The sequence below is a fragment of the Meleagris gallopavo genome, chromosome 12, assembly GCF_000146605.3.
Source record: "Meleagris gallopavo isolate NT-WF06-2002-E0010 breed Aviagen turkey brand Nicholas breeding stock chromosome 12, Turkey_5.1, whole genome shotgun sequence".
Lineage (NCBI taxonomy): Eukaryota > Metazoa > Chordata > Aves > Galliformes > Phasianidae > Meleagris > Meleagris gallopavo.
In genome coordinates this window covers 9959543-9972498 of record NC_015022.2, presented here as the reverse complement: position 1 = coordinate 9972498, position 12956 = coordinate 9959543, and the positions used below count along the sequence as shown (strand labels likewise).

The window sequence follows — 12956 nt, the reverse complement described above, 5'->3', positions numbered from 1 at the left end:
AAAGTGAAAATCAACAAAGGAACAACCAAAGACCAAAACCCAACCTTTTTCTTCTCTTTTCTTCAAGAAAAAACATGACATCTGACACTGCTTTGAGATGCATTTCTTTGGTTATAGCTAAAATTGATGTATTTTTTAGTACTACCAGCTTTCTCAATTTCTGTTAATACTCCTCCCATCAAATTTCCCTGCAGTCATTTTGTCTGTTTGTGCACAAAAATTTCAGCAACTCCAAGATCAGACTGATGATTTAAGTGGCACTTTAGGGTTCTAAACATCTTACCCCTTCCAAAATTTCTATTAAGCTGTAAACTACCTGGTTGGGAAGTGTCTTTATATTCTGAGTTCCAACTTGTGATATACTGGAAATCCTAACTTACAGTAAGATCCTTGAGATACAGACAGACAATATAAACAGTAGTTTGCTTGGGGTTGTTTCTTGACTGCAACGTAGGTCTGGTTAGAAAATAATTGTAATATCTAGAAGAAGACAGATGCGCAGGTTTGGGCTGGACTATAGTAAATTTTCTTCAAAGCAGCCTGCATAGTGCTACATTTTGGAATTGTGACCAAAGCAGCCCAGATAACACACTTCTGTCCATCTGCAAGAAGGCTGGAGGACTACAAGAAGTCCCAAGACATCTGAGGCATCTGTGTTTACATGTAACCATTACATATGATGAAGGCCTGGAACTAAACATCTGCCTTTCTGAAGTGAAGGAGTGACTGAATTCCTCCTTCCGCTCTACTTGTGCTCACAGCCTTTCCTTTACTTTCAAAATCCCATTTCAACCTACGAGTTTTCTCACTTTTGCTCCCCCTCACCCCTGCAGGGGAGCAAACAAGCAGCTCTGTGCTGGAAACACTCCCTGTAGCACTTCAGTTACACAATTATGCCACAATTTGAGAAGTAAATTGAAATAGGCAATTGCTTTTAGCACCTCTAGAAAGGCAACAAAAAAATGCACACATCAGCACTGTTCTGCTTTAAAGACCATGATAGTATGTTTCTATCACAAGTTTATGCATACTTTGTGCAATTCTGTACTGTATATTCAAGATTATAATGTTATAACATTGAGTTAAAGTACTATGCCAGCATGAATCCTTTAAAGATCATCCCTTTTTTAATTCTTTCTCATTTGTGAAGTTGCAAGTATGCTTAACCTTTTACAAGTGAACCAAAGAAAGCAATAGAACCAATAAAAGCCAGAAAACTTGAGGGAGTGTCTGGATTTTTTTTCCTAAAGTATTTACTTTTCCTCCACACCCTTTAGTTTAGTATGAGAAGTACCCTCAGATTTTTAATTTCAAATTAATGTGGACCTACACAGAATTAATGCCACCTACCAGAAAGGCATCACACCAGCAATAACAGAGAAAACTCCATAACCCAAAACTTAAGTCATTATTTAAGTTTAGGTATAAAATACACAAGGAACTTAGAAATCTAGAAATATCTGGAATTTAGTCTACACAAGAAGCTGGCTAAGGGAAACTGTATAGCTTTACTGGTTACTCGATTCTAAAGTCAAGTACTGAAGTTAGGATTTACATTCACATGCTATGGTAATCACATCAGCGTGGTGAGGCTTTATTTGGTTGTTTGTTTTTAATTAAAAACAGAATTTTCCCTAGAACAGCATATCATACCATGGTAACAGTTTGCGTCTGATCCAAAGAGCACAGAACTAAGGCTTCTTCGAAAAAGATGTTACATATTTTCTTTGAACCACTCACATTTTCTTCTCTCCCTGACTAATTTATTACTCCCTTCTGTTTCTCCTCTTTTAAAGGGCCTCACTCTTCACTTCATCCTCCTGTCCCTTTCTCCTTTCAGAGGTCTCTTCCTTCACTTCTTCCTAAAACTCCTGAAACTGAGTAAACAGGTGAAATTTTTAAGCTAGAACTATTGATCAAATTAAAAGATTCATCAGTCTTCTATTTAGACAAGTTTAGCCAGCATAGCACTGCTCATACAGTCAAGACAACTAAAACTAAACAAAGCAAGACATGAGCATTGTGAAGGTTCTTCTATAGAAATAGAAGGGTGAACTATAAAAAATTCTAAGAAATACTGAATTTGGAAGGAATTTCATTTCAGAATGAAAGCTACAGTATTTGCACTAGAAAGCGCCATTTTGAACAGTGCATGTTTTCTGGTTGCGGAAGGAAAAAAGATCAACAGTTCAGAAACAAGACCTTAATCAAATTGCATCGTTCAAGAAACTACCTTATTGCTACTGTGCCTCAGTGTTTTCTATCAGGGGAGTGCCATTTAGCTCGATACTTTAATGAGGGCACTGCAACCGCAAACCCAAGGTCAACTGTGTGATACACAAAAAAAAATATTTGACTGCAAAGAATAGTACTCGTTGTCATCCTTCCAGAAGCATCAGTATTTATCAAGGAAGATTTCTTTCTTAAAATTCCTCACCAGTCAACTCTCTTCCACAGTACTTCCCTCAGAATGAGCACTGTACAGGCAGACTCTCAGACAGTAGAAGAAAGCTTCCTTCTTTTTTCATTAGTAACTGCATTTTTTCAATTTTCTCCTCAATGACAGAATGTAGAATAAAAAAAATAATAATCATATGTAGAATCATAGAATGGCCTGGCTTGAAAAGGACCTCAAAGATCATCTAGTTCCAACCCCTGCTACGTGCAGGGTCGCCAGCCACCAGACCAGGCTGCCCAGAGCCACATCCAGCCTGGCCTTGAATGCCTGCAGGGATGGGGCATCCACAACCTCCTAGGGCAACCTGTTCCAGTGCCTCACCACCCTCTTTGTGAAAAACTTCCTCCTAATATCCAACCTAAACCTCCCCTGTCTTAGTCTTATTTTCAGTTAGAAATCTAGCTTTTCAGATTTAGACACCTAATAAGATCACGCAGAAAAATACATCAAATGAGATTTATCCACTGTTTCTTACCTAGCCATTTGTAGAAGAAATAAAGTAAAATCAGCATGACACAACAGATGACAACAAACAAGACAACTGTCAGAGTGGTGAAAGTAACATTTTCTTCCTTCTTCCTTCTTGTTTCTCTGTCCCCAGGACTTGCCGTTGCTTTCAAATTCTCACTATATTAGGAAAACGACAAATATATTTATCTCAGATGAGAGATTATGAAGAAGTTCTACCATGAACAGAATTGTCTTTTATAAAGCATTTAAACTGACAGCATTTAGACCTAAACCTCATTTCTGTCAGGCTTCAAAAATTTCAGAAAAGCTGAACGTGTGTTGATTTTCTCTCCACTTTTTTGATGATGTGCACTTCTTACTTAGCACAGCTCACAAGAAAAAGGTTTTTACCTGCCTTCCTTTCCAACAGTAAGGGAATTGTCAACTTCAATGAGAATTCCCAATCAAAATCCTGATCAGTATGAGGAAAAGCTGCTTAATATCAAAACTTTTAACCTTTTCAGGATGCGTGCTCTCAGCTTTATTAGTGCATCACGTCTGACTACAAAATATCTTTAACGAAACACAGTCAATCTCTATGATAAATTAAAACCACGCATATTGCAGTGTCTAAAACCTCAATTACAGACAGTAAGCTTCTGCAAAACCCCCACACACAAGAGTAACAAAGCCAGCTAGTAACTAGCTCTTTTAGCTTCAAAACACAGACTAAATGAAGCAGGGGGACATAAAGTAGGCATTTTCACCAGAAGTCAGGTTTCTATGCACGCATACTCCATATTTATAGCTCACCATGCAAAATAAGGAGACAAACTGTTGTGTTTTTCTCTGTTCTTTGAGCAGATAGCCCTACTACTCTTTGTACAGACACCAGTGAAACCTGCCCATCAGATAGCATGTTCCTGACGGATCCCAGTGCCTACCTACAACAAAATGCTGAATTCAGCACTGAAACAACTACCTTCAAAAGAAAAAAGCCCATAGGAGAAAGATGAATCACCTTCTTAGAGAACATGCTTTAAATAAGCAGCTAAAAAAAAAAAAAAAGCTCAGCCTAGTCTTATGAAAGTGCACGTCTAACAAGTTTAATATAATTACATCTAGGTTTTTTTCCTCCAAAATAGGAGACAGCATCACATTTTGTTATTTTAGCATTCAATGCAGCCACACCCTAAAACACTGTGGGGCAAAAAAGAAGTGTAATCACATCCAACCTTTAAGAAAGAATCCCCCCTTCTATTTCTTTAATCTCTTCAGAATACAAAAAATCACTATTTGCATAACAACCAGTGGGAAAGAGGAAGCCATAGTTATCACATGCAATCCACTCTGAGTTCTGGGGAACAAAGTGCTAGAACAGAGAGCATGAAGCTGTATGCAGTAAAGCATGCTGGCCCCTGCTGCCTGCACAGATATCCAAGATCAGCTACATCCAATTTAACCCGAGACTAAAACAAGTTCTGTGCACCTAGCGTGCTTTATTTCACTCACTAAAGCTGCACAGTCTTCCAACACCGTGCAGAAACCCCTCCTATCCACTTGTTTCCTTGCTCTGGCCACACACCATACTTTTTACACACACCTCATTTCCCCTGCCTAGTCCCAGAGCTGCTCCGTCCCCTGGCTCTGCTGCCATCCACCAGATAATGCACGGAGCATAGGTAAATAAGCCTGGGTGGACTTTGGCTGGAGCTACCCAGACACAAGTGAATTGTGTTCCTGAGTGCTCCCAGTGACAGAATTGTAGTGCGGACATCCCAGAAGGTGCCACCCAGCCAGTGGGAACAAGGCAGTTGTACAGATCGCTGTGCAGACCATATACGCATACATATCTCCTGCACCACTGGATGTTGAATGTGTCACTGAAATTCATGATACTTTCTGCCGCAGATATTAGAGCGTTATGATGTTAGTTATGGGGCATATGGTATCAAAACATCAAAACATTAACTCTCACTCATCCTGCCAAGAGCTGCATTACTCCTCAGGGAATTGTACAATCTACTGCTTAGGGTTCCTCAAGGACCTACTGAGGGATACAGCAGAGGAAAAGACCACGAAAGTGTACATTGTGTTATGCCTTTTTGCATGCCTGCCTTCAGACTCTTCCTATTCAGAAATATTAATCAAAGATGAATTATTTTAAGCAGAAAACTCTAAGCAGCTTAGGTCACAACAAATTGATGATTTTTCAATTGTTACATATATAGAGAAGAAGCTCAAGGGAAAGCATCTAATTGCACCTGTATCTTCTAACTCTTTAACTAGTACCCTAAAAGAACATTGTTTCTTATAACAGCTACAGATTGCACAGAATTTGAGTCCACTTAATTTAATCAGTTCTGTTGTACAGACTTACAGTTCTGCTACTCCGCTCCAGTAGGCCCCGAGTGCCACAGTGAACACAGCAATTACAAATATGACAACCATACTGCAATCAAACTCCGGCAAAGGTGGTGAATAGAGAGTCACATTAATTTCATTTCCAAGAGTCTGAAAAACAACAGACAAGTTGGTTCACAAGGACTAGAAGGAAACTGTATTACTTATTTTCCAGCACAACATGATTTCCTCTTAACCTACACAAGGGTAGCAATCACAGTTTCAACTTACTGTATAACATATCCCATACTTTTATCATTGTAAAGCACTGATGCCTTTCATGCCACCTTCCAGGATGCTCAGATTTGAAAACAGCCTTATTACTATTGCTGTGACAACATACAGATAGAACAAGGGAAAAAGGTACTTCTTTGCCATCTTACAACGCTTCTCAGAAGTGATACCTTTAGCCCAAATGCTCTTCATCCCCCAAATATACATAGCAAAGACCTCAACTCTGCAGGAAAACATCTCTGGAGTTTTACCTTGAAAAATAGACACGTGTCCACTGAGATACGAGCAGAGGTCTGCCTCTCACTACTGAAACCACAAACCTCGCAGTTCAGATACAGGCAAGATGCTTCAGACAGGACACGGTGAAAACTCACAGCAACAGAAAGTTTTGAAAGTTTTCACAAACATGATTTGAGATGAATTCGAAGAGAAAAGAAAGTAATTTCATGTAACTTAAAAAACATAAGACTGAAAAAGGTGAGAGGGAGCAGAGACATAACCAATACCATTTGTACAGAAGCCTTGAAAGTAAAACCAATGTGTTTTAACTAGACTGAAAGATGAGAAAGGATGATGATTTGACAGGTGATGGGCAAAGTTTGCTGTTGTCACTGAAGTAAGCCAGGGCACCTAAAGCAGCCCCACAGTGAGAACAGACTCCAGAGATGTGGTAGAAGAACAGATTTGCTAACAGACTGCATGTGGGATAAAAACAGAAGATGTGAATGTGTCAGGCAAGTTGGGCTACAGGAAGATCAAACGGGCAGTGGAGAGACTGAATGGCAAGCTGAACAGTGCAGTGGAAAACACTGGCCATTTGTGAAGAAAGTAGATTCATCTCAACACCTGAATTAGATAGTTACAGAAATTAACCTTATTGCAGCCTACAGAAGTCAGAAGTCATTCCTTTGCCTCAAGTTATGGAAGAACAGATTATCACACTTTTAGAAAATAGAGAAGAAAAACTGCTGAAACATTAGTTGTAGGAAGTGAAACAAATTGGACAAAGGCAAGGAGTCTTACTCTAATTACTGCATCCTGTATGTAAAAACAAAAAACTAATGACTTGCACATTTACAGTAGCGAATTACAAACTAGTGGGCTGCATTGGTGGTAGATGGGCAGCTGCCCTAGATGATCTTTTCCAACCTTCACAGTTCTATGACTCTAAGTCTAAACCCAGTTCTTCTTTTCAGTTCCACTAAACTTAAGAAGCATAATTCACATTAGAGTATAGAGCACTTATTTCCTTTCGTTACTACTGTTATGCTCTTCACTGAGAACCTTTGAAGTCTCAGCTGCCACCGCAGAGCACTAGAATGAAATGCAGCACGAGAGCTGCCCACTTCCCAGAAGGTCTGTGACACTGTGTTGCTACCAACACTCCTCATGCACCTGATTCAAACGGTGAAAGCTAACAGAAATGAAGTCTTGTACGAAAATACCAACCAGCTCCCCTCAGACTGGTACTGTCACTCTTCTAATTAAAAAGTTGAAAGCCTTGAAAAGCAATAAAACAAACACAGCTGAAATAAGAAGAGTACAACAGCTGACAGCACCTAAGCAGCATATATCATTCAGACCAGCTACTGCTGGTGATGTGAAAGAAAGCTTTGGCAAAAAAAACAATAGAATTAAGAACGAATCACTTCAAGGTTAGGCTTTAGTTCTTACTACTTTCATGAAGACAGCTTCTTTCTAAGACAAAAAGAGCATTTTTTCTCCTTGATTCAACAGCAGTATTAGACATCACCCGGCACACTAATCTACTAGGAAAGTTACTTGGTGAATTGTTATAGCTGCACAGAAACAACACAGAACAACACTAGGCAGTTAAGTTGTTCTGAGTCTTGTCTGCATCAATCAGGGATCTTACCTTGCCCTACTTTCCCTCCAGGTTAGTAAGGCATATATTACAGCCACTCAATTAAGCAAAAATCATCACCTTCTCCTGTTTAAATGAAGACATTTCAGGACAGAGGACAACCTAAACCAAAACTACTCATCCATGAGTATGGCATATCAATGCTTTGCAAGAACCAATCTTTAATGGATAAATAGAGAAAATAACCATAATCCTAGACATCCAGGCACAGTCTCAGTTTGCATACTTACCTACTACAACTTCCCACGGCAGCTCTGAAGGTTAAGAGCAGAAATGGTGAAATGAGCTTGCAAATACAATCCAAGGAACTAAGGTTGCTGCAAGCCTCTGCGATTTACTGGAAAACCTGTGGAGTGCAACTTCTGCCTAGCAAAGCTATTTGACACTAAATACGACAACAAATCAAACAAAAACAAATCCCCCTGAATACAACTGTGGGAGATACTAAACTGCCAGACTTTAATGCTACACATTTGGCATCTCACCATGAATTCATCCATAGAAACTTGAATTATACCAACTAACTTCACCGTATGGATGCTGTCATACTATAGACACAGAATGTATCATCTTGGAAGGATTAAGAAAAAAGTAAAATAATTTTAATAATTAAATTAAAAAAATAATAATCACACTTGGTTTAAGATCCACCTTGACAAGGGACTGCTTGCCTGCAAGATACCACACTGCTAGATGTAAGCTCAGCTGTTCTTGCTTCTGTACTACAGCTCCTGACTTTCGTCAGGCATCACCAATTCTGTCCAACTCTACTAGAAGGATACTTATCTTGTTTAAGATGAAGATTTTTATTCATGACCCTTCCTCCAGTATTGTTTCCCATTCTTAGTATTCTAATTAAGGTTTTCTCAAACTAACTTGAAGAAGGAAGCCTACTCATGGCTTAATATCCATCCTGTGAAAGAGTATCTATTCACATGCAAATCAGGAAGACATTCATATCTGATTTGAAATTATTTTATTTATTTGTTCAAAAATCTTAAGACTATACATACCATTACATGCTGAAATTATATTACTTACCAGCTGCATATCCATTATGTCATTATATCTTATAAGAGCAACTGGTAGAGATAAATTTTCAAAATCGGTCTTGTTATCTGAAGGAGGAGACTAGAAGAGAAAGTGTCAGTGGTTCATATGTTGGGTCTGTTTGCCAAGCAGGTTTCTATAAGCAGACTGTCCTTTAAATTTCATCATACTTGTAGGGAGGAAAATGTAGCTAGTTCATCACATTTGGCAAAAGGTTAACAAAGGCAGACATACTTAAGTCAAAATAGGAGCTACAACCAACACATCTGGATTCATGAAGGCCTTGTGCTTTCACACAGGATTATAAGGAATAAACAAAACATGCTTTTTATTTCCTATGCACTTAAAGCAAAGATCAACACATTGTGATGACACAATATCTGAAACTGCAAATATTTGTACTTATATTTTGCAGCTGTAATAGAGAACAAAAACGAGTAACAGGAGTATCTATAAAGATATGCCAGTGCCCTCTGTATTTCCAGTTTCAGATGAAATTTTTCTGATTTATTTTTTCTCATTGTGTGTTTAAAACAAAATATTACTTACGATGACAGGGAGCATGGCCCTCCGGTCACATAAGCAGTAGCACTAGCACTGCACTCAGATTAACAATTCACAGTGGAATCCCACACATCCCTGTGGTCCTCTGCTTCTGGGACTTCTCTGAGCTATCTCTAAGCAACACTACCTCAGACCAACAGATAAGGCATTACAGCAATACAGAAGAAAATCATGTGTTGTAACTTACCAGCCTAGCTTTACTGGCAATCAACAGCATTTTAGCACCCAAACTTTGAGCAATTTTTGCTTTCTCCAAAAAAGTGCAGTTTCCTCTCATCACGACAACTGCTTTGTCCTTCATTACAACAGCAGGAACTTCAGAAGAATCGCAGAGTACCGTAGAAGTCAGGTTTTCCAGAGACCTGAAAGTCTGCAGAGAGAAAAGCAGAAGGAAAGCAGCTGACAACTCACTCTTACCTGGAACACTGATTAATACGCTTCCTAATGTGAGGTTTGACACAAAAAGGCATAACAGAAAGGAGTCACACATTTAGCAACATAACATCGGGGCAATGGTTTCTACAGTATACCAGTATACCCCAGTACTGAAGGAGGTCTGTAGCTGTGCATAGCTGAAACAGCTGGCTGCCGGTAATAAGTTTCACAGCAGATGCAGCTGTAATGTAAACATATGACATCGGAAATATTATATTCATATAAATTCCATTGAAATATCATATGACGTAGGAAAATCACTGCCTGCAGTTCTGGAGAATCCAGCGTACGTTTTGTAGTATTTTCAGGCTTTGAGTCAAAAACAAAAACAAAAAACAACAAGTGCAACATAACCAGAGTTCTGAGGCACAATAAGTGTTCAAGAACAGTTGGCATCTCAAAAAAAATATTTCTATTCTTAAAGTTGAATTCAAGATTAACGATGATTTTAAAATTGTAGTCAGGATTTAGTTAGTGAAGGCATCCCAGTGGCCAAAGTAGCACAGCAGAGATGTTTTAGAAGACAGGTGATTTTTTCTGTTTTACATAGTTAACATGCTAATGAATGACAGAAGGGAAAGGAGAGAAATGAGAAGAATAAAACTGCCTTCACCACTTCCAAACACAAAGCATTTCCTGTTTATAGCAAGAATGCTGGACGAAGAAGACATGCTTCTGCCTTACACCCTGGATTGAAAAACTCAAAAATGCTGCAGGATGAATGTTCCAGGCAGTCTCCTCTTCTACCGCATGGTTTCAAGACAATTAAACAGGAGATCAAATTGACAAATGAATAGAAGAAAGTGTTTCACATGTTTACAACATTTTTATAAACAAAAAATTTTACTCGCAAATCTAAAACTTGGACCTGGTGATGACACAGCAGAAAAAAAATGTATTTAAAATTGGTGTTAAACAGAGAGAGTATCACCTTTATAAGCTTTAGAAAAGACTTGTTAAGGGATACAAATGTTCACTGCAGAAATCCATTTTTTTTCAGTGTAGCACCAATTTAACTCAAAGATATGAAGATCAGTTACAGCTGATCCAGATTCATCTTGTGTTCTAGTTTTCTTATAAAGTATGATTACAAACTACTTACGGCATTGTCCAGGCTGCTTGGGAGAGTTATCCAGTTAGAATTGTAAGCTATGCAGTAATCCTTTGTTAAAGGAGTTACACCATTTCCAGAAGCGTGCAGGATTCCCTCATCTGCATTTATCTGCAATAAACCAAAGTGTTCTGAATTAAACTTTAGACTATTGCTGTAAAGATGTTCCCCTAAAAATCTGTCAGGAAGAGAAAGTGCCTCCAGAATTGTTCAGAAATACATGGACAGATTGGTTCTATGAGAGACGGGAAGCTGGGTTACAGGATAGAATCCCAAATATTTGGCAGATGCACGGTGCTAATCAATGAGAGTGCTACAGAAGTCTCCCTCCCCAGACTGGCTATCAGTATTCTACAGCAAGTGAGACCTATTGAGAAAAGAAAGCCATGTGACGACATTGTTTCAGAGGTTTATGTCTGCCTGGTTTGAATAGCAAAAACCTTCTTCAGAGGAATCCATTCTATAGACCATAGAGCCTGAACATCTGCTGGGAGAACTGTGTCAAAGGGCCCGAGCACATTAACTGTTTAGCACAGAACAGTTCCTGAGCCGTTGGCGAAACACATTGTTTCATGATTTATCACTAGTACAGAACTATCAAGACTTCCTCTTAAATGCAGCCACCTGAAAGTACAAATTAATGGCAAATTAAAAGCATAAGGGACTTCAACAGGTGCAAAACCAAGACATTTCCATCCATTAAAGCTCTTTCTGCTTCCTGAAAGAGAATAAGAAGTACTTTCTCTGCTCCAGAAAATCAAGTGTTAATGCTACACTAGCACAAGCCTGCCTAAAAGGAGTGATTACTTGCTGATTTGATACGCGTGTTGTGTTTGGCAGGCTTCCTGCTCCACGGATGAATCAGGGAATACAATTCCTGCTCACAAGGCAGGAGAGGGATCCAGAGCTGATATATTCATCGCTGAGCTCTAATCTAGAAGCAAAAAATGAAGAGAAACACGGCATGCTGTACCTCATTTGGAACATCCCAACTGAAGTAATCCTGCATCTATCCAACTGAATTTTTATTGTTTTGCAATTGCTTCAGTTTTCCTCTTTCACAAAAGACAAAGACCGCAGGTTGGGACTGAAGGCCTATCCCATAGGCAGAAGAATGTTCCCACCCAAGGAAAGGGCCCAGCTGCTGCCCCTGGCTGAAGATACTTCTCAATGAAGACAACTCTCAATGGTCCTCAAACAATCTGTTGCCTGTTTTTGACCAGTGGTTCCCTCCTCATGTCTCCTTTTACCATGTATAACTCCTCATCTTTCATTGAGAAAAGGACATCTTTCAATCCTCATTTTTCCTATTATGCACCCCAGGTACAGCAGGGATATAAGCCTGGGCTCACTGTTCTGCTTCCAAGCGCACTGGTAACCCCTCCATGTAGAACAACTGTACTGATGGGATTCAGTGGGCAAGAAGACCAAGCTAAGCCAGTATTTATAAGGTCCATCATTGTTAACATCAAGATAAGGCATACAAGAAACTCAAATGCGTAGAACATGAGAAAGGTATTTTACAGGCAACAAGTAACAACATGAACCTCACGGAAAGGTAAGAAGGTAAGAAAGACTTGGCACAAACAGAAGAAGCAACATTCACGGTTCTCCATTGGCACTGAGACACAAACACTCCCTCCCTCTGGGCACTGTGGGCAGGGGAACAGTTCCTTGTGCTTGGAGAGTAGCTGTGGTCCTTCGCTGCATGTCTGCTGCCTGAACAGCCCCAGCTCCTCGTGCTGCCAGTCCTGGGGCTCTCGGGGCTGGTGAGCTGATCTAACAGCTCAGCTAGAACCGGCCTGCTGAGACAATGTAGAGCACGGGAAGAGGCAGGGCATGGCCTGGAGTTGCACAGGCTGCCAGGGAATCACCTGCCTATGTCAGTAGCAGCAAACCATAGAGTTAAGGCCAAGGAATAACATCAGAAAAATCCAATGCAACTGACAGCAGCTTCACGGGGCTCACAGATAGCAAGGCAGCACTGAGCAGAGACACGAGCTGCTTCACCCACAGCTATGCTCACAGGGATAAAGAAAACTGTGCTTACTTTGAGGCTATCAAGCAGGGTACTCTGGGTCCTGACTTACCAAAGTAAGTAAAAAAATATGTTTAAAAAAAAAAATAAGAAAAAACGTAACAGAGCGGTGTACCCTCCATACAGCTTCAACAGGTGATGAAGGTCTTTCGCTGCCACGTTTCCCGGCTCCATTAGGCAGGAGGTTACCTATGGCATTCCCTGTACATCCACGAGGCGATGCCCCACGAAGCGTCATTTACACAACAACACGAGCAAAACAACGGGCCTCAAACGCCCAGCGCCCGGAGCGGCAGCGCGGCCCGTATCTGTGCGCGCAGCCGGAGCC

The 12956-nt window shown here is 40.0% G+C and overlaps 1 protein-coding gene across 1 annotated transcript in view; it reads right to left on the bottom strand.

Annotated features, from left to right (window-relative positions):
- SPPL2A (signal peptide peptidase like 2A) overlaps nucleotides 1–12866 on the bottom strand; it is a 27207-nt gene extending 14341 nt beyond the window's left edge. The window contains exons 1-6 of the mRNA XM_010717514.2: nucleotides 12744–12866; nucleotides 10582–10701; nucleotides 9232–9414; nucleotides 8472–8561; nucleotides 5289–5422; nucleotides 2934–3085 (exon numbers count right to left, since the gene is read on the bottom strand). Of these exons, the coding sequence (XP_010715816.1) occupies nucleotides 2934–3085; nucleotides 5289–5422; nucleotides 8472–8561; nucleotides 9232–9414; nucleotides 10582–10701; nucleotides 12744–12866 (802 nt within the window). The remainder of the gene's footprint in view (nucleotides 1–2933; nucleotides 3086–5288; nucleotides 5423–8471; nucleotides 8562–9231; nucleotides 9415–10581; nucleotides 10702–12743) is intronic.
- Nucleotides 12867–12956: the final 90 nt, after the last annotated feature.